At 38.5% G+C, this 26357-nt stretch overlaps 1 protein-coding gene across 3 annotated transcripts; it reads right to left on the bottom strand.

Moving 5' to 3' along the window:
• Nucleotides 1–1706: 1706 nt before the first annotated feature.
• Nucleotides 1707–26057, bottom strand: pfkfb4a (6-phosphofructo-2-kinase/fructose-2,6-biphosphatase 4a). Of its 3 annotated transcripts, none has more exons than XM_088338734.1 (14): nucleotides 17209–17550; nucleotides 15036–15152; nucleotides 14839–14935; nucleotides 11735–11801; nucleotides 11566–11640; nucleotides 11409–11465; nucleotides 11203–11324; nucleotides 10259–10466; nucleotides 9063–9209; nucleotides 8873–8977; nucleotides 8612–8741; nucleotides 7398–7460; nucleotides 7269–7333; nucleotides 1707–3041 (listed from the first exon to the last, which is right to left on the bottom strand). In XM_088338734.1, exons 1-14 carry the CDS (start codon nucleotides 17420–17422, stop codon nucleotides 2982–2984), a joined length of 1527 nt encoding a protein of 508 aa, XP_088194860.1. In that variant the 5' UTR covers nucleotides 17423–17550; the 3' UTR covers nucleotides 1707–2981. The 3 variants fall into 3 exon arrangements, with proteins under 3 accessions (XP_088194860.1, XP_088194861.1, XP_088194859.1); XM_088338735.1 differs by lacking the exons at nucleotides 1707–3041; nucleotides 17209–17550 and adding exons at nucleotides 5201–5835; nucleotides 25849–26057; XM_088338733.1 differs by lacking the exon at nucleotides 1707–3041 and adding an exon at nucleotides 5201–5835.
• Between the last annotated feature and the right edge of the window lie 300 nt (nucleotides 26058–26357).

The raw sequence follows: 26357 nt of genomic DNA, 5'->3' as shown, positions 1-26357 counted from the left end.
TAATAAAATAATGATTTGTTGCCTGATGTAGGTATTAACAAATAAAATATGAAGTCCCTTACAATGTACAGCAATAACTGTGGGATTTTCTTCTAAAATAAAGAATTACTTAAGCACCAGGGTTGGGTAGGGTTACTTTAACTGGATTACTTTCAATTACTTTTGGATTACGCCAATACCAAATATGCTAATAAAAGACAAAATAAACTAAGTATGAATAAAATTACTACATTTTGTGCAGGCTTGGGGAGTAACGGAATACATGGAACGGCAAAAATGATGTTGGCAAGCTGTTTGGATTTATTTTCATTTTGTTTCTGTCGCATTTTATGTTAGTTTTGCCGGAGATCAAAGATATCAAAGCCAGGAGAGAAAGCTTACCACGTGTTGTGAGTCATAATTTTATTCATATTTAGTTTCTTTTGTCTTTTATTAGCGTATTTGGTATTGGAGTAATCCAAAAGTAATTGAAAGTAATCAAGTTAAAGTAACCCTACCCAATCCTGTCAAGCACACACAATTTAGACCAGGCTTAAACTGCTACCTTGTTAAACAGTGCTTATCCATTCTAATATTCCGTTTTTGCTTCATTTTTATCCTTTACGTCTTTATTGCATGTTCATCCTGAAGTACCACGTCTAATCTAATTGTAAACAACGTACACTCCGTTGTAATAAACGGTTATACAAACAATTATTTTCTATTTTTATATATATATATTTGAAGAAAAGAACAAGTAACTAGTGTTTGAACGTTAGTGAATAAATTTAATTTTGGTTTAAAATAGTCGAATATGAATTTTATGGACCATGGTTCCTAATTTATGGTTACATGAAAATTACATCACAGTATGTGGCTGTTTTAGTTCGCTTTATGTTGGGAAATGTCGAGTCACTCGTGGCTGTGACAATGAGCCCTCTAGTGGCCATCCTAGAGTCCCACGTCTAATCTCGTTGTAAATAATGTTCACGACGTATTTATCATTGAAAATAAAGACAATTCAATTCCAAATGAATAAATAAAGTGTATTCAAACTAGAAAAAGTGCTGGGAATTGTCAGCTCCATATGGGCGTTCAAGAGTGTCAAACATAAATAATTTAAAAAAAACGATGTTTTGAGAGAAAAAAAAAAACATTAAGCTAAATTCCTTTATTTAATTTCATTTTCTGTAATATGACTTAATTATTAAGTAATATCTACTTATTATTCTTTGAACTCAATTGATTATTTTCTAAATGATAAATATCATAAATAAATAATCATTTCATTTCATTTAATTAATCATAAATAGAAACGTAATGATCAAAAAACAAAACTTATTTGGGAGAATATTCAATTTCCAAATTTTGATTTAAATAAAACCATATTTGCTCAAACATGAGTTTATTATTTAAATTTTTATTTCAAAATGTTTTTTTCGGAAGTATGATTCCTGCTGCCAATCAAACTACATGGGGCGGGGCTTCAGGGCACCAACGTGATCACGTCAGTCCTGAAGCCCCGCCTTCTGTGTTTGATTGACAGTAGTAATTCTTGTTTGTTTTTTTATTAAAGATGGAAAATTGAAAGGAATAAATATAAAAGGTATAATGAGTCTCAAATGGGAAACATATGAAATGTCATTTTATGTGCCCGTTGTTTTAAACAAAACCACAGAACAAGGCGAACTCAGTCAGCACTGTGTATAAATATCTGGTAATATTGGTCAGTGTGGAAAAAAATGTTTATTGTACTTCAATACAGCCACATTCACAACCCTACATGCATATTCTTTGAAGTATTTCCATATTACTCCTACAATGACACACACTCCCCAAGAAAAAATCCATGAAAATGGAAACAACAAATTCACAAATGGCAGTACATCTGTTTGAGGCAAGACACGTTGGAGGTCACAAATGAGGTGAGTGCATTTCTGAGTAAGATTCCAGTCATTTCATTCGCAAATGAACGATTACAAAAAAATAAAACTCTTCATGTTATTTTCTTCCAGATAAGTATAATAGTAGCTTAGGCTCCTTAAAACCACACATAAACACTTAGGACAAAAGCACAATGATTGCACGTAAAGCAATTTAAGGATGAAAATATTTACGATAGAACTGGAGGTAAGATCTTGGGCCCGGGCCCGAACCCGACCTGAATTTTTATTTTTCCTTTGTGGAGCATCTACACGGCATGCACTTACTTTTACGCAAGTAATTATATAGATAAACTGATAGTTTGGTAAGCATTTTCTTACACTTAATATCACTAAATCCACAGAAATTGTCCTCCTGGGGTAAAGATGCACGGCTTCCTCCTTCAGGCTCCCTCACGTGAGACATAATTTCTGCTTCTTGCCAATAGCTTACAAGTTTTACAAACTTTCTCCTTTTTGGCCAAATGTTTCACTATATACAGCTAGAATGTGATTTCCTTTTCAGTGCCATTTTGTTCAGTTTTCCTTTTGTTCGTTGCACGTCACCGAGATTTGCAATTGGGCACCAAACCGTTCATTTAGGCGCTGCACTTGCTGGAATACGCACGGCCGGAGTAAAGCTTAGTGTTTACTTTGGAGGCAAATTAAAGCCTCGGGTGTATTTCGGGCTCGCTTATCAAATCAAGTTAATCTGTCGGGTTTGGGCAAGTTCGGATTTATATACCCGCGACTCGGGTCGGGTCGGGCTGAATTTTTTAGGCTCGATCAAACCTCTAGAATCTAGATTAGAACCCATTGAGATAATAAAATAAAACTTAATTCATCCTGCATGAAAGTACCATTCCATCAAATGGATATCTTGAAAACATGCGGGGACAAGGTGACGACAGTGTGCAAAATTTCATATCAGTTAATCTCCCTCAAACCATTCCTAAACAGAGGTTTTTTATGCACCGGAGGAGGCACTTGGGCCTGACGGTCACCCGTGTGAACAGAAAGTGCGAAAAAAAAGGGCACCATTAAGAAAACGAGAAGCTCGATAAGAGAGTGTGAAGGTCGTCAGAGGTGAGCAGGGACCGTCTGCAAGGCGTCCTCTGTTGTTCGATGGATGTTCACGTTCTGGAAAGAGCAACACATGAGTGTCAGTGCTCTCATTCACCCGAAATTTCAATTTTCTTCAAGCGCACTTGCATTGTGCACTCTGTGCCCTTTTCTTACCATAGTAGCTTGAGTCCTGTAATTGTTTTTTGTCCATTTTGAATTATAGATGCTAATACATACATCAATTAGGATTGGAAATTGGAAGCATTTTCACTACAAATAGCTTTTGGCAACAGTACAGTATACCACCAGGATACAGTAACATTTTCATTTTTACGGATCTATTACTGCCTGGATCATCGGGTTATCACATCCTGTGGTGTGTTTTGGACAAGTACAGCCAAGCGGCTCCTCTCCCCTCTCCACACCTGTCTTCTGGGTTGGGGTTTGCTCCCAAACAATTGGGCTCTGGATACATAACATTACTTATTTGTTCTCACTAGGAACTGATTAAAATATGAGCTAATTATGGCACAAAACATTTTTTTTTTAAATTTATTTGTGTAATTTATGGTTTTCAGTCATGAGTGTGAAATGCTTTTTTACAGCGCCTCTTTTTGTCATTTCCCACTATTCCGATATCAACAACACATTATTTTTCGTGTCCAAAAGCATTCAAGATTCTAAAACTTTCTGGTATTTGTGTATTTAGATGTCGAAGATGCCAGTCTCTTATTGGTTCAAGGTTGGGTAGGGTTACTTTAACTTGATTACTTTTAATTACTTTTGGATTACTCCAATACCAAATATGCTAATAAAAGACAAAAGAAACTAAATATGAATACAATTACTACATTTTGTGAACGGTTTGGGGAGTAACGGAATACATGGAACGGCAAAAATGATGTTGTCAAGCTGTTTGGATTTATTTTCATTTTGTTTCTGTCACATTTTATGTTAGTTTTGCCGGAGATCAAAGCCAGGAGAGAAAGCTTACCACGTGTTGTGAGTCATAATTTTATTCATATTTAGTTTCTTTTGTCTTTTATTAGCATATTTGGTATTGGAGTAATCCAAAAGTAATTGAAAGTAATCCAGTTAAAGTAACCCTACCCAACCCTGTATTAATTGACATAGAAGATACTGGTCTGTAAATGGTTTGCGTCCCAGCTTCATGAAAATTCTGATATACTAGCTGATCTACTTCCTAATATGCTTTTCTCTTCATTCTTTTCAGAATCAGAATTATGTGCCTCAAATATCTCAAATATGCATGATACCAGCTCAGTAGCCTAGATGCTAAGGCGCCCGCTTTGAGACTGGGAGGTCGCTGGTTCGCGCCTCGGCCGAGTCATACCTAAGACTTATAACATTGGTAAAATGGCGGCGCCCTCTGTTGGCTGCGGCTGCATCGGCTCGCTACAACGGGTCAGGTGTATCGACATTTCGTTCTGTGTACATTGTTACAAAGAATGACAATACAAAGGAAATTATTATTATTATTATTATCTATTGGTTTGGATCACACCATTCTAAATGTGCTAATATGCTATTAGCTGAACACCTTCCTACCAAGCCTTTCTCTTCATTCATTTCCAAATCAGTATTTTTTGTCCCGTTTTTATTGGTTATGGTTCCCAAGGCGAGCATTTGATTAGAAAGGGGAAGCAAAAACATGATAACCATGGAAACGAAGCTTGCAATTATCAATAAATATGAAAACAATCCATTATCCGAACCATTATTAAGAATAAGGAGGCGAATAAAGCAGACAATCCTTGCAAGCGGAAGTTTTAAATCAGTTTTAATTTTAAAACCCTTCTCCTTCCCAGTCTGCATCTACCATTAACTCCAATGTATTGCTCAAGTTATAACACACCAGAGATGAATAATTTGATTTTTTTTACATGTATACTTAATTGTAAATACAGTACTTAAATATATATATATATATATATATATATATGTTTTTTTTAAATTTTTATTTAGATCAGTTTTATATTTTGTGTACAGCAACTGGGGTTGTCCTGAAAATAAAATGCATCATCATCATCATCATTTAACCATATACACATAATGGTACTTACTATATACGAGTTTGTTATTTTGACATTTTTATCTCCGGTACAAGTGGGTCTGGAACGCATTCTATTTGGCAATTTCACCATGCCTCAGAACGGATTAATGTCGTATCCCGGGGTCTATTTTATCATGAAATGACTTTGACGAGAGTGGGCTTGGAGCAATGCGGAGTGTTTATTTGGAAATTTCTTCAATGCTGTCAGTGATTTGAGTGAAAAAAACATACACATTGTCAAATAAAAGTTAACATACTAGAATTAATTTTCCAACATTTGAGAATGAATGGACATCGTACACATTTTGACGACAAGCATAAGTTGTGCAATGTTGCAAAAGTACAAGGAAAATCAGATCAGTCAATAGGGAAAATAAAAAAAACGTCTTTTATGTTGTATTTTACTTCAGTAGATTCACATTAGAAGGCCTTATTCACAAGAATCTTTTCATCCGTCTCCAAAAATGGGAGAATGTGCATCACACGGCGTCCGTGTCATATCATTAGAAAATAACCAAGAATGGACTGGATTCCAGTCAGCCAATCAGCGTCATTAGTCACATGTAAAAGACACACAAGGACGGGAATCGCAGCAGATAGGATGAGAGGAAGAGCGAAGCGCTTGTGCAGGTGCAGTGAGCGCCAGAAGGGTTACAGCGAAGTGTGCAATGAGGGCTAAAGGAGGCCAGGGGGAGAAGGGGTGTGTGAGAGGGGGGGGGGGGGGGGGGCAGTGCCTCATTGGTGAGCTGGCACTGTAAGCAGCGCCTCCTCTGACATCCGTGACACCTCTACGTTCTGTTCCATGGGTGGGGGAAAAGAGCACACACAAATGGGGAGGGATCAAAACAACGTGGGCAAAAATGTGATTTTTGCCTTTACATTTACACAGTGAGGTTAAAAAGCCAGGACTTTATTGGACGAGATTTTAACCACTAGGGGATTTTTAAAATAAAATAAAAAACACCATATTTTGATAAATTTGAATTAAAAAATCAGATCTCAGATAATATCAATTTAGACAAATTTGCTTTTTGAGTCAGATTTATAAAACCATATCCTAAACAAGCACACAAAATTGTAAATAATAAATATTCAGTAATCCCTTGCTGTAACTCACTTTCACCTTTATCATTGCTTCACAGATTTTCACCATGCATTGTAATCTGCCTCCTGAATAGCTAAACCAAGGGTGTCAAACCCATTGTAGGAAAAGCATTCAAGGGGGCCTGACTAGTAAATGAATGGCATAAAATGTGTTCCTTAGATGTAGGGCTGGGGGTCTTTTCGGACGCTTACAATTAGATTATGGCATTTAGGGATGTAAGATTTCATTACAAAATGTTTAATGAGGGTTTTTTTTTTTCCTAATTTTTTTTTCCTTTACAAGGATTCAATCTTTAGCAGTGTTTATCAACAAAAAATAACAACAGGATGAGCTTCCCCAAGGTTCTCTGGTTGATTGATGGTAGTCTACAGATACAACCTTGGGAGTGGCGCTTAATTTTGGCGACATTTAGTGGACATACTTAAAACTGCTGGTCATTGACGCAAAATTTTTCTCAGCATTTTCTTGCTGACCACTTTAAATGATGTGGTGGGCACATTTGGTTCGCGGGCAATGAGTTTGACACATGTGAGCTTAACAGTCCTTAAGCGAGTAGGTAAAAATCGAATACAGGTACAGTATGCAGTAGTATTTTGTCGAACGAATGCTTGGAACTGTAAAAATGGTTTGTTCTTTGATTACAATGTATTATAGAGTATCGAATTAGATAATAATTGTTAAAACGTAAAAGTTTCTACATCACAGATTTTGCCTATTGCGAATTCTTTTTAGAATGCAATCCAGAAATAAAAGAGGGTTCAAAGTATGTCTTGAGTATGTATAGAACATTTTGTGTTCAAAATTATTGATTTACTGATTCTTATTTTTGCACAATGTTACTCTTTATGTCGTTGCACTGTTTTTCTGATGCACTTGCAATTTAGTCTCGTCTACAAAGATTACTTTGAAAATATTGCATTTCTATAGTAATATTTTTCTTTATTTTGTTACATGTTTATCAAGGAGTGGCACCTCTTAACTATCTTGTTATCAATGACAAGGACTATATAATTCTACTCTTGTAGAGCATTCAGTGGATAAACACACCAAAGGTTTTTGCTTTGCTCCAGTTTTATAGCATTTAATGTGGTCTGTGTGTGTGCATTTAATAGATTTTGGGTACCTCTGGTTTCTCCCTGTGCGTGTTGACAGCATCAATGTTGAGGCAGATGGACTCCACCTTACAACCTAGTGGATGGAAGTTAAATATGTCATCTTGCTGACCAGGCTAATAAAAAAAAAAGCGTCCTACCGTATGCCACTGGAGTGAGCTTCAACACTGTATGCAAAGGGCACTTCAGGTAAGGCAGTTCCTCTGTAAGTGAGAAAATGCAAACACAATTATGGCATGTGATACTACTCCGTTTACATGCAGGCAATAGTCCAGTTTATTACTAAACATTGCCACTATTTCTACGATATAAAGCCATGTGAACAAGCATAATATTCCTATTAATGGCTTTTTCTGACTGAGTTTTCTTATTACAATAATTAAGTTAGTCCTTTCATTTTTAAATTGTTCGTGCATGTATATGCAATTGCGCAATCCTGTTGCCTCTGCTCAAGTTTACACTCATCTAGGATGCCCCATGGATTTTATGCCCAAAAGCACTGTGGTACTTGTAGTACATTGACGAACAATACAATACACAAAAACTCTAGATTACTTGCTAAAAACACCCACATGTATAGTGGTTAAATTCGATTTTAATGCTACTGGTGAATCCGATATCCATCCATATATAGTGGACTTTACAGTTGTATACATCCATACACAGTGTAAATTAAGGCGATTGGGTAGCAAGGTACAAGCACATCATGTAGACACACGAGATGCAGCAAGAGATGCCATTAATACTTTGGATACACAAATTTCTATTAATAAAATGTATTGATGTTTACATGCAATTTAAACATGTCACGTGAAGTTATTGTTCGCAAACACAAAACTGATCTAAGAAAGTTATAGTTACTGTGAATGGGTGAATTATTAATTTTTAAATAACTAAATGTAAAAGTGTTCATATATTCACACGAATTTTATTCACTCTATTCATGTTTTAAATTAAAAATCGTAATTGAAATTCGTATAATTTCTAAAAGGTAAGGGGAATTCGAAGGAGGGGTATTTCTATACCTTAAAAAATATGATAAGAATATCCTATCCAAGTCAAATGAACATTTTTTTTTAAAAAGGGAGGCTAAATCTGTCTCTGTTTTAATGTAGTACAACACCCAGTGACATTGACATGTATTAAACGTCAAAAAAGCGTCTGATTGTATATGCGTCAAGAAAGGCAATTATTAAAATTTAAAAAAAAAAAAAAAAAAAACGGGAGGGAGGCAATTTCTTGCTGGTTTCACAGAATCTATGAGAAGTTTCTGCGCCCAACTCTAAAGCAGTTGTGGAGGCTTGCTTCCGGGTCAATCATCAATAATGACACGAGTCTTTATTCCCAGGCTCACCTGCCGTCTTGTCCAGGAAGTAGGCCAGTAGACAACGCATGACAGCCTGGTGACAAATAACCAAAACGTTCTCCTGCCTCTCGAGCTCCATTATGACTGGCTCCAAGCGCTGGACCAGGTCCTCGTAGGACTGAGTCAAAAACAATTAATTACACACGTTAGGACAGTATCAAAGTGCGAACGTCTGTCAACGGCAATAAAAATGGAGTTCAGATTTCCTGAAAGACATGCTTTCATGCGTTTTTACTCCAAATGACTGACCTCTCCTTTAGGGTATCGGTAACGATACTTGTCCTGGTCTCGCAGTGCAAACTCCAAAGGGTAATTATGTTGAATCTCTTCATACATCATCTCCTCGCATACACCCTGAAGTAGCATCAAAACACACAAATCATAACCGGGTTAACGATGAAAGATGGCGGCTTTCTTTCAAAAGGAGCTCAGCACTCACAGCGTCAATCTCATTGAGGACTTTCCACTGTTCGTAGGGGACGCTGAGCGCTTCCGCAGTTTGGATGGTTCTCTTCATTTGACTGGTCCACACCTTCAGGTCACTGATGCCTTGGGCCTGGATGAACTGGCTTAGTTTCTTGGCAAACTGCAGACAAAGGGAGGTAAGAAGAATGATGCTGGTAAGTTTTCCATTCACCAAAAATGTACAAGAGACCACCATTATAAACCATTGGCATTATGTTTTATTCGGCACCTCGTTACAATATTTTTCCCATCGTATGACATCAACGACAAATAATTGTTTTTTTGTGTAGTAAAAAATATCTTTGACCACAAAAAACTTTCCAAAATACACAATTTTTGCTCATTATAAGCAGTAAAATAGTTCAAGTCCTTAATACGGTATACCTCCGGGGTACAGCGTCCCTTAAGATGTTTTCACTTTACAGTACGGAATGAGATGTTTTTTCGGACCTTCTTTAGGGTGTTTTCCCCGCTATACGACATCAACAACAAATTTAATTGCGAGCCCAAAAACATAAAATTTGCAGTTTGCTTTCGTGACGAGTTACATCTCTGAGATGCCCGTCAGCTATTGGTTAACTTTATACAAGATGCTGGTCTGCTATTGGTTTGCGTCACAGCATCAAGCAGATGCAACTAGGCTATTGGATTAACTCCTTCCTGTGTTGGCGATACAATAAAGTATTTTTTGCCCTGTATTTATTCTTAATGTATCCTGAGCATTGAGGTGATGCTAAAATGAGACCTAAAACCATGATAACCATGGAAACAAAGTTTGTGAATATCAAGAAATATGAATGTCTGTAACCAACATATGATCGTGACAATTACTAAGGATAAGAAAATTATTACGTCAACCAAATATTCTATGGGCATGAAATTACTCATAGTTAACGTTTAAAAATCTTTTCAATTCGATAAATTCTTCGCATCCACCCACTTACGCCATTGTACTAGCTAAATCACATCCCACCAAAGGTAAAGAACATTTAATTGTTCCTTCATATTTATTTATATTTTTATCTAAAATGTTAATGTTATCACCTAGAATACTGAGGTTCTGAACTAATGGCCATAGGTTTTTACCCCCACTCAAACAGCAATTTCACTTTGCGACCCTCAACTGAGATGGAATTAACGTCGTATCTTGAGCATCCGCGTTTTCCGTACCTCTTTCCCTCTCGGTGTGAGCCCCGAGTCTCCTCCGATGCAACCTTTGACATTGAGCTCGCTCTCCCCGTGCCGACAAAGGTAGATGGATCGAGGCGTGATGTGGATGTTCATGAGATAGTACACGATCCGACTCTGGATGTGATCCAGAACCCGGTTGACCAAAAAGCGCTGACCTACGTCCATGATTTTGATGTAGGAGAGGTCCCTAAATGGAGAGTATTGATTTGGTATTTTAAAGCAGTACGAACCACGGGTGATGGGATTTTTCCCACGTTTTTTCCTTGTTTAAGGATGTAATTCCACTTTAGGACACTGGGCAGAAGCACACAATTGTATAAAATTGTCAATTAAAAAAAAAAAAAAAAACAAGATGTGCTGCACCTTTGCAATCCTCATTCATTTTTGTTTTGCCAATAGAAATAATGCTCAAATATAATTTCATAAAAGTATATTGTTTTGTATTACCATTAGCCATTTAATCTCTACTACTGCCAGAATCTTATTTATATATCATTTTCAATAAAACAGAGTGATAAGTTTATTCTGTTTTAATTATTGGCCACCTGCAAACGAGATTGCATAGGATGCCAGTTCCTTATTTTGACTATTATACCTCTATGTTGTTTTATGCACTGTTAACATCATTGTCACCATCAGCCAATCATGTGGCTGTTTCCCTTAATTACTACACCCTTTGGGGCGGATTTGCTTTTGTAACCTCAGATATTTATTAAAAAGAAAGGTTTCAGAGGAAGTTATTTACTACAAGTTGGAATTTCTTATCGAGGGATTGGGTGCTCTCCTGTTCCCCTTGCAAGTTAAATCTCCATTGATGTCTCCTCTCCTTATTTTGAGGATCTAATTAAACTTTAAACTTATCACAAAGGCAAGTAAGTCATGTATATTTATTGATTTGAAATTGATATTCAAATTAGTCTCACCTGTCCAAGACCTCATCCAGGGTCTCATAAGAATTTTCATAGCACTTGATCCTCTTCATAAAGTCTTCCACTGCCTCCTCTGTGTTGCAATTTGTGTAATCAGGGCTACCTAGCTTCACTTGCTAATAAACACACGTACAAAAACACAAAGAATTATTGAAGATCACCGTGTTGGACTGAGATAAAAAATCCAGATCGAAACTCACCACAATGTTCTCCTGGATCACATCTGGGTCTTCACACACAGATTCCACAAAGAACACCTGGAGAAGATATGCAAGCACACTTTAGGCTTAAAACAAAACATACTCATAATGCAATTGATTTGGTCATATGGCGTTCCCTTTTGTTTCACTTGTTTACCTTGAAATCGTTCTGCTCTGCAAACTCAATGATGGTTTCCCTTCTTTCCCTAGTGGTGTTTGTCGCGTCAAAAACCTGCGCCCCCCCCAAAAAATAGTGTCAATGGTTAGGGGTATTATACACTGTAAATGCAAGAGCATGAAATCACTAACACCATCAAGGAACGTACCGCCACTTGGCCTCCTTCCTCAGTGAGGTACTGCCGCACATCGTTTAAAGCCGCCGAAGCACATTTCCTGCAAAAAGAACACACAATTCGACTGATGGATGATAAATATAGTAGACCGCCGGGATAAGACGAGTCCGCCTTAAGATGATTTCACTTTAAGGTGTGGAATTAGATGGTTTCAACCCAATTTTTAGCATTTTACACTATATCACATCCACAATAATTTATATTGCTTGCTCAAAAATGCATAACATTCAGCCTTTGCATTGTACATGCGTATACGGAGTTACGTCTCTATTATCTTGTTTGCAATTGCTCGAAATCCGATAAAATGCTGGTGTGCTATTGATTTGTATCATGGCATCACAAAAATAACGGTATGCTATTAGCTGAACTACGTTCCAAAATGACATTCATTCCCTTTCTCCAGGTCAGAATCTCATGTCCTATTACTGTATTTTTTTTTGTACTGTACTTTTTCCCTATGGGTCCCAAAGATTTCAGTGATGCTAAAGAGAGAAGCAAAAACACCATGGAAACAAAGCTTGCGATTATCAAAAAAATATGGAGAATCCACACGGGTCACTACTCTCGCAAAATTGAATGGCCATGACCAATAGACATTTGGGACTTTTTTTTTTCAAATTAAGAAAGTGAATAATTTTTCCATTACAAGTACCGTATTTTCCGCACTATAGGGCGCACCGGGTTATAGGGCGCACCCCCAAAAAATAGTTTTTGGTCCTATATCTTCCATAGATAAGGCGCACCGGATTATAAGGCGCTACAATGGGAACGTCAAAAAACAGTCAGATTTATCAGTCAAACTGATTACCCCCTTAACATTCCCAAAGCTTGCAAAGAAGCAAATACGTGTCGTAGACACGTGCGGATGCGGTGTCCGTACGATGTCACTTAAATGCGTCATTTCAAATATCATTCGGAAGGTTGAAGTCTTGGGATTCAAGAAATGCCAAACATTTCTATGTTTCTATTTTCTTTTTCGCTCACAACTTTACTGTGCATATGACAATAAACACTTGGAATTGAGTTTAATTCACTCAACTCATCACAGCAACATCAAGATTGTTCTAAAACAAGATACCAGGAAAATATAAAGCCGCATAACTCACCTAAGTTCTCACGTTCAATAATGATACGCAACCATGGTCTTCTTACAACCGTGAGTGAAGTAAATCCAGGAGAGTAGAATATTTACAAATACAGACTAATGAAACATGTTTCTTTATGGCGTACTTAAGCAAGCTTGCTACGCCATTGCTAAACTCGGCCGATTGCAGGGTTTGTTTTGGCAATCTAGCCAAATCCGAGACTCCGAATAACTTCAGCCAATAGCGATCGATTTAACGGATGATTGACACATTGATTAGCCAATGAAACGCCGGTATATAAATCCCAGCATACACCGCGGACTTGCTACGCCATTGCTAAACTCGGCCGATTGCAGGGTTTGTTTTGGCCATCTAGCCAATCCGAGGCTCCGAATAACTTCAGCCAATAGTGATCGATTCAAATGATGATTGACACATTGGTTAGCCAATGAAACGCCGGTATATAAATCCCAGCATACACCGCGGACTACTCCACGTTCGGGGTAAAATCGAGTCGGCGGCTGTTGAGTAAGTTGCGAGACCTTGCGAATTTAATATTGAGCCATATATAAGGCGCACTGTGTTATAAGGCGCATGGTCAGCTTTTGAAAAAAATTAAGACTTTTAGGTGCGCCTTATAGTGCGGAAAATACGGTATTAAATCGAACGTTTTTACTGTATTGATGACAAAGTAGCGAACATTGTGAGCAATGAGATTAGACATGGCAGGGTAAACACATAATAAAGACTTAAAAGAGAATATTTGTAATGTTAATCATCATACATATGCGTTGTAGCGACCCCAGCGAAAGATGGTCAAGTCTTAACTAATGGTTTTCAGTTTGTTTGATTACAATTTGTTCCTTCATGAAAAACATCCAATCCCAGTGAGAAATTGTACTGCTTCAGCGAGTGCTAAGATAATAATAAACTGAATGAAAGTGGCTCCGCGATTCGCATGCCGGATGTAAAGACAGGTTTTTGAACCTTCACAATAAGAGTGACGTACAGAATGTGAAAATGTACTCATATAAACACACGGTAATCTTACTAATATGATCAAAACTGTTTAAGCAAAAAATAATAATTATGATAAATTCCGAATAAGGTCTTTTACAGGTGTATTAATCAGTAGTAGTACAAACGCTGCCCAACTTACGAACAAGATAGGTTGCGGACGATCGTAAGTGTGTCAGTGCTATATTTTGTATGTTTAAGGTGTATATAAGTATGTTTAAAGGATTTTATAAGTAACCTGTATTGTTTTGTGCTAAAAAAATAAACATTTCATAAAATAAGAAGCGCTATAAATATAAATAAAGTTGAGTTTAACTTACTTTTGGAAGATGCGCTTCAAGAGTTAGGCTAAGTTCTCCTTCATGGTAAAAAGTGGCCGAAAAAAAGCGTTTTAACCATTTTCTCAACCGCATCAAGCTTTCTCATTCCACTTTCATTTTAAAAGAAATGGCTCGCCTCTTCTTTACACTTCACACCAACCATATTGAATGGATGCACGAGATGCTAAACAATGAAAGCGTTTAAGTTCTTAGCGCGTTGGGGATTCAGTACACGTAGCACTTTATGTTTACACGCGAAATAGGAAATAGAACCCGGATTTCTTCTTCGAGGTAGATGCTGGGTGATCTCTCACAGCGCCACCACACACCGGTAGCACTACACTCATGTCCTGTACTGGGAAAAAAGTTGCACACAATTCAAAATCTAACTTACAGCAATGTCCGGATATTTTTCGACATCCCGAAAAAAATTTTGCATCTACTGTTTTACGCAAGTCGAATGGTTGTAAGTGGGGGAGCGTCTGTACTTACTATTTTTTATTTGAATGTTTTCATCTGTGGTACTGGGGATTCGAAGCCCACTTTCTAGTTTTCTATATCCCCTATATGGCAATTGCAGTTTGCGATCTCCATCACAAAACTGAGTCATGTCTTACTCTGTGGGTCTACTGTACGAGTGAGAAACCACTCTTACCTTCTGATCTTCAACCCCTCTTCGTTGTCTGGACGGAAAAATTCAAAGGACTTATAGATCTTCACACACTCCCTCCTATATTGTCCAACGTTGAACTCTGGAGAAGACATAACAGTCGTCATCAAATGCTGTCGCTCATGGAAGATTAAGATTGCCTTAAATTCTTTTGGGTTACTGTAGCACAAATAAATGGGTACCTCTGGTGGGAACCCCGATCCAATTGAGATAACGGGTGAGCTTCTTGGAAATGTAGGTCTTGCCCCTCGCAGGGAGTCCCACCGTCACAATAAGGGTAGGACAGTTGGTCATACATACTGCAAAAGAAAGAAAAACATTGATTAGCTTGCAATTTCAGTCATAATAAAGCCGAACAAGTCTTTTTATTGGTATCTGTAAAGAATGTGTTGCGGAATTCACAAGGTTGCTACAATCAACATAAGCCGTCTCACCAGGCCAGTGTTTGCACAGATGACTGGGTCAGAAGTCATAATGACAACGAGGCATCTCTTTGCCATCAGCCATCATTTGATTGCTTAAACTCTAGCCATGATCATGCAACATTTAAACATTTCTTAAGAATAAAACTGGAGACATTTTACATGTCGCTGAAAGATAAAGCTATTTTTGAAGCTTTTATACATTCAGCTCCATGACGCCTTGCTTTTTCCAAATGGCAAATGGAAAAATACGTAATTATTATTCATTCTTTTTCAGTATCGCTAATCCTCGCTACGATCGCGGGGTAGCTGCAGCCAATCCCAGCTGACATCGGGCAAAGAACACCCTGGACCAGTTGCCAACAAGTTTTAAATTTTAATACATTCTATATTTTAAAATGAGTTTGACCCGTTTGAGCCCAGAAGATACACAAAAACTGTAAAACAAAATGAAGAATCACAGTAAAAGAAAAAAAACTTGGAGCGAGACGCCCAAAATAAGAGGTAAGGCATAAGAAATCCAGCTCGACCCGACACAAGCCCGACCAGCCAAAGCCCAACCAATGACCTTGATTTGAAGGACTGTTTCTAAAACAAAATCAAATTTCACATTTTATTTGAGAGGACTCTGGAGAAAAAGTTATTAATGACCCAAAAAAAATGTTTTTCGTAACAAAGCTGCGTTAAACAAAGTTTACATATTTCATAATTCTGTATCTGCTGAGGTTACATTAATCAGCATTTTTCCGTTATTGACGGATTTTTTAAATAATGGACGTTAACATTTCATGGGCGTCCGTCAGTTTGACAGGTTGAAAATTGTGCCATAAACCACAGCAGCAGTACGTTATAAATAATCTAGAGCGACACATTGAGAGAGAGAGAGGGAGAAGCAGCGAAATGAAGAACAATGTATAGTTAGCAACAGCCAAATAAGTTGGGGGGGTTTCTTTCGGATTTGTTTTTCCTTTCATTTAAGTGTACATTTTTATAGGCCTATATTAGTTAAAAAATACAGCAAGAGGAGCCTGGACCAAACGTATTGATTGACATTTTAGGCCTGGGTGACCTCAGGCAAGTGCCCTGCGATTGGCCGGCAACCAGTTCAGGGTGTCCCCTGCCCACTGATTGCTAGGATGGGCTCCAGCACAGCCGCGACCCTACTGAGGATAAGCGGTGTAGCTAATGAGATGAGACCTCAGGCAATAAATTAACATTATTTTTTGAAATGAAAAAAACGTTTTGCCAATAAAATAAGCAATTGGATAACAGGGTTATTTATTTTGAAAATATGGTGTCCATATTATGATCGTCGTTTTAATTCTTGTAATTATATTATCATGATTAAATATTTCATCTTTTTATGATAACGTCTTATTTTAATAATGCTAATTATGGCTAAATGCTTACTACTAGATGTCGTGATATTCTAGTAGTTTTAGATGAGATATTGGGACATTATGTCTTTATTAGTAAAATTTAAACTACAAAATAAAAGATATTGCAGTGGATTTGTAATAAATCCCGAATGTATGATATTTTTAATTGCATTAAAAAAAACTTGATCACAAGAGTATTCCATTTTTTGAGACACTGTGAAGACGCTAGTAAATTGTATCAGGAGCGTTTGTTGCGTCACTTGGATACCGTAGGGATAAAAGGTATTCGCAAATGTCACTCGTTGCTAGGCAAAGTGTTGCATATTCCGATTAATGTACAGTATGTTTTTTTAATAAAAAAAAGGGGGGGGCATTGCAAGGTTGAGCAGGTCGTAAAGTGAGGTTGCAGACCGATCGCATTAGCATCCAGCAACCGAGCACTTGTGCTAACGGTTTAAGCTAGCAGTACATCACGAGACTCCAAAGCAGGCTCGACCGGTCGAAAGCAAACCACTTTCGCTCGTGACTTAACTTCCAATGTCAAGATTACGCACCCTTTCTTTGCGAAATGTGCCTCTCGGGGAGGCCGTTTTTGCACGGCATCCAAATCTTCTTGAGCGGATTTTGAGTGAGCTCTCGCGGGTTCGGCGGCGCGACGTCCTCCTCCTCCATCGCGTCTTGGGCCGGCGAGGTTGAGGTTTCCGCGGGGGGGACGCGAGCTCTTTTGCCGTGATGCTGCTGCTGTTCGGAGGGGGATTTGGGTTTCATGGTGGAAGCTTTGAGTGAGGATGCTGCAGCGGCGGGGCGAGCGACCGCTGTCTCCGGCGTCAGCCTCCCTGGATTCCTCCCACTCGGATCGCGCTATGTCGCGTCACGTGCAGCGTCGCCTCCAGGGCCAGCCGCGATTGGTCGTAATGACCAGTATGCGCGCGCAGCTACTTTTTATTATGTATCGTTTAACCGTAATCACTCAACGGAGACACACAACGACAACGTCAATTCAAGATGGGGTCTCCAACTTTGAGCCAGATGACACCCAGGTGCCCCCCGAAGGACAGCTGAGGTGTCCTCGGACCGGCTCTGAAAATACCTCAGCAGTGCTGGGTTATGGTGACTTTCTAATAAAAACAAATGTTTTATGTGGTTAATTAAGTCAGCTTAACCTTATTTCCTACTCCATTGTGAATATGCTTAATTGCTTTTGAGATTGTCGAGAAAAATTGTTCAAACCTCACATTGTTTATTTGCTAAAAAACAAAAAACCAAGAAGTATTTAATTGCTGTTTCCTCAGTGGAAATGTTTAAATCTAAGCTTAAAACTCACTTCTACTCTATAGCATATGAATAACCTAAACTTATCATGTGCAATACCCTGTGAAGCCCTTTGAGACTCTTTGTGATTAAGGGCTATACAAATAAAAATGACTTGACTTTTTAAAAGTGTCGATAAAAACTCATATTGTTGGGATATGATGTAATGAAATTGTATGTTTAATTGCTGTTAAAAAAATGTTAAATGTTAAGATTGTCGAGAAAATTTGTTCAAACTTCACATTGTTTATTTGATGTTACCAGTGTCGATAAAATTGTTCAAACCAAAAAAAACTACTCCATCTTCTTCTCTTTCTTTCCTTTCCTCTGTCTTTTTCCTTTATCTCTCTCTCTCTTTCTCTTTCTCTTTCTCTTTCTCTTTCTCTTTCTCTTTCTCACTCTCAAAACGGCCTCATAACCGTGAAAAAATGATTAACATACCTGTCAACCTCCAGGGCTCCATGCCCTTACATACTGTCGTATTTTCCCTTACAAATACAAAATAATCTTACACCATATTTTTTTCAAACGTGTTTATTTATGTAGTTCAACATGTTATATTGAACATGTGTTTCGTTATAATATATATTTATTGTATATATACGTAACGGGTGTAATAATAACTTTTGTTTTATTGAAATTCCTGCTGAAATATGTGTATAGTTTTTGATAAATGTCCTGCAATGCTGAGTCCAACAGTGCCATCTGCTGGTATGGGGTGGGGTCTGGTTTTGGCTTCTAACATGTGACCAGGAGGCGGGGTTTGTTGTTAGTCTTACCAGAGAGAACTACAAAGGTAAGACATATCTTTTGGTGCTCCACAAAAGAAGTTAATTTTAAACATTATAACCCCAGCTGACAAATCTCTCACCATGCAAAGTAATGTGATTGATATTGTCAAGCTGTTTAGGTTTATTTTCGTTTTGTTTCTGTTTTACTAAATATTAATTCCCCTTGTAGAGATCAAAGAGATCAGACCCAGCAGAAAAAGCTAATGTTGTGACTCATCCATTTGCAGGTAAATTGTACCCATTTTTATACTCATTATTGTTTTTATTCCTATTTTCTCATATACATTAAAAAAGGATGATGTTGGTTAAAATTCAGACTAAAGAAAAACATGTTGAATTCATTGTAAACGTTAAAAATCCACTATACGATCTCTTGTTAAAAGTATCTTGTTAAAATGTAAAGATGTAAAAATGTATTGTGATATTCTAAAATGTATTTTCTGTAAAGTGAAAAGAAAGCTCTTTGATATGCTTTGTTGTTAGTCTTACCAGAGAGAACTACAAAGAGATCAAAGAGATCAGACCCAGCAGAAAAAGCTAATGTTGTGACTCATCCATTTGCAGAAACTGTAATAATAAAAACCTCATCATCCAGTCCAGCGTGAATGTGGATCTTTCGTGGGACACGTACACCGCGGTTACATTGGTGCCGTGACCCGTGACTTCTATCAAACTCGCCGAACCGAGGACTGTCCTACATATATTGTTAATTAACATTTTGTTGGGAGATACTGAGTTGCTCGACATGAATGAGCTTTATTATAAAAAAAGTTAAAAAATTAGGTAGCTTGGACGTTCACTGTAGAAGGAAAAAATACATGCAAATATAATTAAGTAGAATAATACATTTTCTTATTCAAATTATTAATTCATTTTCCGAATTCAATTATTGTCGGTAATAAACAACTTAAAGGGTAACCACAAACCTGTCCTTTTTCATTTTCTCCTTTTATACTTCCTTTTTTTCTTAACTTCTTTATACAACATAATATTTCGTAATATAATGCATCAAAGCAAGTGAGCCGTTTGAGAGCCAGCTCTCTTTAATGAGTTGAGCCGAAAAATCCGGTTCTCTAAAACGAGACGGACTTCCTTTCGCTACACAACTACCACAGAATGATGCATGATGGGAAATCCCCAGGCGGCAGATGCATGCGCACAGTAGCATCAAACCGCTCGCTTCGTTTGCAACGAAAAAAATGATAGAGAGAAAGATAGAGGCTACCGCAGCGAACTCGTTTGACTTGATTGATCTGCCGTTTTGTGATAGTCGTGTACACCGGATGGTACCCATAATTGACAAATTTGCATTTTTCCGTACAGATATTCTTGTACGTCGTACACGTCTTAAAATGCATAATAAACGTACTTTGTACGGCAAAAACATACAGGTTACCAGGTATGAATTAATTAAATTGCCTCGTTATTAACGGTGTTATTTTTCAACACTGCATTTAAGTAAGACCAGAGTAAAAATAACAAATATTTATGACAAAAAGCAGATGGCTTTGCCAGGCCAATAGAAGATTGGATTCGGCTGCTTGGAGCGGTCAGTGATCGGAAGCTGGAGTACCTGATTTGGCCGCCAAATGGGGTTAGAGACCCGACAAAAGCAGACCACACAAAATTAGATGTCTATTGATTTTGTTGATATTTATTGAAGTTGCCATGAGATGAAACCTAACTTAAGAGTCTCACAGAGGCCGAAACTACAACTGTGTGAAAATCTTCGTCTTAGCCCAGCCCCCTGATAATTTTTTTTTACCCAATGCGGCCCGGGACTCCTCTCTCCCCTCCCCTTATCCTCTCTACCCACCTGTGCCTTCTGTTTAGAGAAGCGACCAGGGACGGGCCATTAAAACAAAAGCATTCAGGGCTCCACTTGCTGCAGACTGGAATCAAGCCACTGATAATATTTTAAAAAGTCTGATAGAAAAGTGTTTGATCAAGAAATATCATAAAAAAATGTACGCTAGTTTACTTGTTTAAGGGAAGCAGGTTCAGGTGGAGACTGATATATTAGCTCTTGTCAAAACAGTAGTTCGTCAATCAATTGTGTGTATGTTTGTGATTGAAAGAGCTTACAAAGCATGCTAAAGTGGAAGGCTGTTAACATTAGTTACTCAATCCGGCTCTAAAACAGGAGTGCCCCCACGTTTCAATTTGAACATGACGTGGCTTGTATATTTTGAAATATGTGAATGTTGAATTAACTACAAACGTCAGCACGGACCAAAGGGTGCCCCCTGCTGGGTTAGGGTATAATTTTGCGTCAATATTGTGTTTTTTCGTCTTTCCGAATTAATAACATTTTACATTTAGTACAGTAGATGGCAGTACTGCACTTATTGTCAGGCTGCAACGTGTTTTTGCTTTTCTGCAGAAACTTAAACCCATTTGAGTATGTACAAAAATGTTGTGGGTATAAATATTGCATTTACAGTTACAGTATCTACCCAGCCACCTACCTACCTACCTACCTACCTACCTACCTACCTACCTACCTACCTACCTACCTAACTAACCTAGTCATATCCCTCAAGTGGGGTGACTGACAGCAAAACAAACACATACAAAAACAATTAAAATAAAAAAAGGGAAAAGGTAGTAAAAAACACACACAAAACATTTTGAACCATCGCCAACCCAAATGCCCAAACACTCGATCTAGTTAAGCACCTCGGCACCCAAGTTGGTCATGCTTTTGTCCCTCCAGATGAAACAGGACACAAGAAAGCGGAATTGTCACTCGGGTCAGGGTGACACAACACACTCTTCCTTTCAACAGCAGCTTTCACTGGTTTACCCCTGCCGCATCATACGGGTGCCCTGCCAATCCCTTAGGACGCGTCCAAACATCCCACTATCCTTTCACAACACCTCTCCACTCCTTCCCATCACCAACAAGAGCTCTAGCTTCCATTATATTTAGACCTCTTTCCTGCAGTGCACTCATAACACCATCCATCCACGTCAATGGCGGCCTTCCTCTTGGTCTCCTTCCATTGACTTCTGCTCTGTAGCTCCTCTTCAACATTCGCTCCTCATCCATCCTCTCCATGTGTCCAAACTAACCGAGTACTCTCTTATCCACACGTTTGCACAGTTTCACTACTACAGTTTCACTACAGTTCTGTCTCTCACAATTACATTTCTCAATCTATCCAATCTTGTCACTCCTAACATACCCCTCAAACACTTCATCTCAAAAACATTTAATTTCCTTCTCAAATCTGCATTCAGGCTCCAAGTCTCTGCACCATACAACACAGTCGGCACAATCACACTTTCATACAGTCCCCTCTTAACATCCATACCCATACTCTTGTTGCTCATCACTCTCCTCTAGGTAGTTAAGTGGGAGGAAAAGACTACTTTGCTCTTTCTTGGAGGGTTGCAAAAACCCATTAGATGTTCTATTTGTATAGCTGCAGCAGCAACAAAGCTCTTCAACACAACATGACATCAAACTGGACAAACGTATCGTAATGGCTTGTGAAGGGAGAATACTTTTCTTTATAAACAGTACAGTATTTTAATTTTATCCAGCATATGTTCTTTGTTATAGTTAACGCATGGTAAAAAGTATCCGCTAGATGGCAGCATTGAACTTTTTCTCACACAGTCCATGTTGTTGCCAACTTGTATATCATTAACATTGGCAACAAATCAAGCCAGGAATAACCCTGAATAAAGTCCTGTGACCATTTTTTTAATGATCTGTCTGTTGTAAAAAAATATAAAAAACTCCACAACTCAGTGTTTTACACTGTTTTGTCAACCAATAAAAGCTTTTCACTTTTTTTGCTGCAAAAAAGACTTTTTGATTGGAGCTGCAAATATCTGGAAATGTTTAAATGAAACTTGCCACAGGGTATGTGACCTACATATAACATGACAGTGAAGCTCTTCAATTAAATAGCTTCAGAATTCAGTGGAATGTGTGTCAGCGTGACAATTTTAGGCCCCTACTGTACATGTACAGTATGTCAACTCAGTCAACATTCTTGTGTATAAAGTGAGAGTCGTGGAAAAAAAACATTTAAGTGTGGAGTCCTAAGTCAAATAATAATATTTAAGTAATATAGACGTTACAATGATTTATAGAATAGTGGCACCCTGGGGTCACCAATGTGGTGCTCGCCAGCACCGAGTAGCTCCCAAAGAACACCTGATTAGCCTGCGCTCCATTTCTGAAAATAGCCTCAAACTGATGGGTCATTGTCATTTACTGGGAAACTTCATTTCGAACTGTCAAGAGAAATTATTGACATGATTAGTGACTTTAAATACATCATCCATTCTTCCAAAATGAACATATTAAATAAATATGGAAATTATTAAGCTCCCCTTTTACAAAGCAGATGTTTTAGTGGTTGACTAAGACTATTTCAACCCCCATTGCGATAATTACAACCCAGTAGTAACAGAAGATAGTAACAACATTGTAATAAAAGGATAAGTGATTATTTTAGAAATGCATATCAAACCAAGGTCACAGCAACCCTAAACAAGTACACAAGACTGTGAAAAAATATGTTCCCCATGTTTTGAATAGTGGATTTTGTTACTTTATTTTTTTACTCTTATATTTTAAAATATTCGGATGCACTAAAGTCCCTTAAAACAATCACCAACATGCTTAGAGGCAGAGGTTCTTCACCAGAGCTATCACTGCTCTAAACTATCACACAGATCTGTGCAAGATATATTGCCTATGCCCATCAATGCCACAGACCGGCTAGCACTGGCTTCCATGGATTCTCCTGATCTGATACAGGTACAGCACCTTCATCAACTGGTCTCCGTTTTTGTTGGTGTAAAGTGTCCTCCTGCTCTTCAGGGAGGAGCCGGACCTCGACACTGAACCCAACACCAAAAAACAGCCTGGAAAGGGATAGGCACCAAAAGGAAGCGGTGCCATGAAGACCAAGGCAGTTAAGAGAATTATGAACCATGACATAAAAGCGAATATTCATATTTTATTTCTTAATTCTTAGTTTTGCACAATGTTAGTGCTGTCATTGCACTATTTTCTGGTGCTTTTATATATATATATATATATATATATATATATATATATATATATATATATATATATATATATATATATATATATGGGCCAGTCTACAAGCACTACCTTGTAAATATTCCCTTTCCTCATTTTCTTTTCTATCTTAGTTATTTCTTTTAAGTTTTGTAAAATATGTTTATCCTAGACTGCCACGTGTAATACAATTCTTGACAATGTTCCCTACGCTTTTATTAATTACAGTAAAGACAATTCTAATTTGAAAGCAAACTCACAGACAGTTCATATATTCCATCCCTCCATCCATTATCTGCACCGCTTATCCTCAGTAGGGTCGCGGGGGTGCTGGAGCCCATGCCAGCCATCCTCAGGCAGTGGGCAGGGGGCACACGGGGACAGACAACTCACTTGCTCATTCATACTTAGGGACAATTTGGACCAGTCAATTAACCTGACTTGCATGTTTTTGGAATGTGGGAGGAAATTGGAGTGCCTGGAGGAAACCCACAGAAGCACGGGGAGAACATGCAAACTCCACACAGGAAGGTTCGATCTCACGACCTCAGAACTGTGCCACACACACGCTAACCACTGCTCCGCCGTGCTGCCCCAGTTCATATATCATAAAAGGCGCTAAATAACACAGAGTGACCCTTTAAACAACTTCATCAAACAAAATAAGACATTAAATATGTTTCCATGTACGACCTCAATAGCATTCAGTTTGCATATATGAGTAAAATGCAAGTGCAATCTGCTGCCACCTACTGATATGGATGAATCTTACAGTTACTCGGCTGATCACTGGGAGAAAGCAAAAATACTGTCTTCTAGTTTCAAACAAGTTCATGTTTTTTTAATAGTGTTGGGATGAATTGTGTTTCGCATGTGAAAACAGCTACCAGTGACCCAGACGATTCAGATGAGCCAAAATGGGCGAGACGAGACCGGTCTGACAAAAGAAAACGTTTTTTTTTTCCTCTCCGTCCTAAAATAATCTACGGCATACACAATTTGAAATGGTTAAAAACATACAAGACAGGGGGAAGATATATGTGGACAGGTATGCAATACAACGGCCATGTTCAAAAATTGTTGGCATATAAGGACACACTAGTTGGCCTCGGCACACTGATTGAAAAACATTACCATACCTGTCAACCTCCACAGCTCCATGCCCGTACAAACTGTCGTATTTTCCCGTACAAAATACAAAATAATCGTACACCATTTTTTTTTCGGAACAATGCATGATGGGAAATCCCCAGGCAGCAGACGCATGCACACAGGATCATCAAACCGCTCACTTCGTTTTCAACGAAAAAAAAAAACGATACTGAGATAGAGGTTTCCGCGGCGAACTCCTTTGACTTGATTGATTTGCCGTTTCGTGATAATCGGTGATGGTAGCCATCATTGACAAATTTGCGTTTTTCCGTACAGATTTCTTTGTACGTCGTAGTCGCCTTAAACTGCTTAAAAAACGTTCTTTGTACGGCAAAACCGTACAGGTTGACAGGTATGCATTACAGTCGTTATGAGGCTGACTTTGTTACTGCGTGAAAGGTGACGCTCAAATAGACGATCTTTCAGCAACTTTGCCGTAAACTGGGATCTCCCCGTGTGGCTCCATAAACACCTCTAATAACTCAATCCAAATCGACTATAAATGATCAAAACTAAACCAGTATCTCCATTCCTGGTGATAACAACAACAACAACAACCCCTCGTTACAAACACATAAACTCAAGCGGCATAAAGTGTCTTAGCTCTGCGACTTCGAAGGAGGCATCAAAACGAGCAATAAGCGATCATCCAAATGCGCAATGGAGTGTAAACACCGTATCAATTCGGATCGTGTGCGCCCCAATACAAAGCGTTTTGCAAATGCAGCGTCGGGAGCTTGTTGTTGTTATGTAGGGGAAAGGTCTCGCTCACTCTCCGGCGCGCAGACGAGCACGTCCGCTTGTGTTGACGTTGCTGCCGTGCGCCACCTTCTCACAACCACGAGCAAGAATCTTCTAGAGTCTAGAAGAGTGTCTAGAATCTAGACACTTACCCGCTCCGTCCTGGTTCGTAGCCGTCTTGGATCGGCCGCAGCATCCCCTCATCCTGGACCGGTTCTGTTGTGGAGCCAAGCGCCGCGCTGATGCTTCGTTTATTACTCTTGCGCGTGCACAAACACAAACGCGCGCGCACACGCATCGAGTGTGTGGAGCTTGCTGCCACACAGGACGTAAAATGAAGGTAGCGGCACCTGGCCCCCTTTTTGCAACCTCCCACAAGACTGAAAACATGAAACCCTCCCACTTGCTTCAAGTAGGTGTCCCCACTAGAGGAATGACAGTTCCCATGGCACTGATTGTAAATTTGCACGCTGCAGGAAACTGTGATGACATCTACAGTATACCCCGGGATACGACTTTATTTCGCCCTAAGGTGGGGATCGCAAAGTGAAATTGCCGCATGGCAGGGGATAAACATGTGGCAAACAGCTAACCTTTATCAAACGCCGATACCACTTATAAATCCTTTGAAATGATTAAATAGTCTAAGTTAGTAACACTT

Source organism: Urocampus carinirostris, chromosome 6 (assembly GCF_059441175.1).
Source record: "Urocampus carinirostris isolate Australia breed hairy pipefish chromosome 6, RoL_Ucar_1.0, whole genome shotgun sequence".
Classification (NCBI taxonomy): Eukaryota; Metazoa; Chordata; class Actinopteri; order Syngnathiformes; family Syngnathidae; genus Urocampus; species Urocampus carinirostris.
Note: the sequence above shows the minus strand (reverse complement) of the source record. Positions and strands in the feature narration are given on the sequence as shown.

Bases quoted from the DNA above. Each gene is read 5' to 3' on its own strand.
- pfkfb4a (XM_088338734.1), bottom strand. From the start codon at position 17,422: ATGAAACCCAAATCCCCCTCCGAACAGCAGCAGCATCACGGCAAAAGA. The intron at 11,802-14,838 runs GTAAGAGTGGTT...TTCTTTTTGCAG, and splicing joins GAGGGGTTGAAGATCAGAAG to GAAATGTGCTTCGGCGGCTT. The intron at 8,742-8,872 runs GTCAGTCATTTG...TTTTTGACTCAG, and splicing joins ACCGATACCCTAAAGGAGAG to TCCTACGAGGACCTGGTCCA.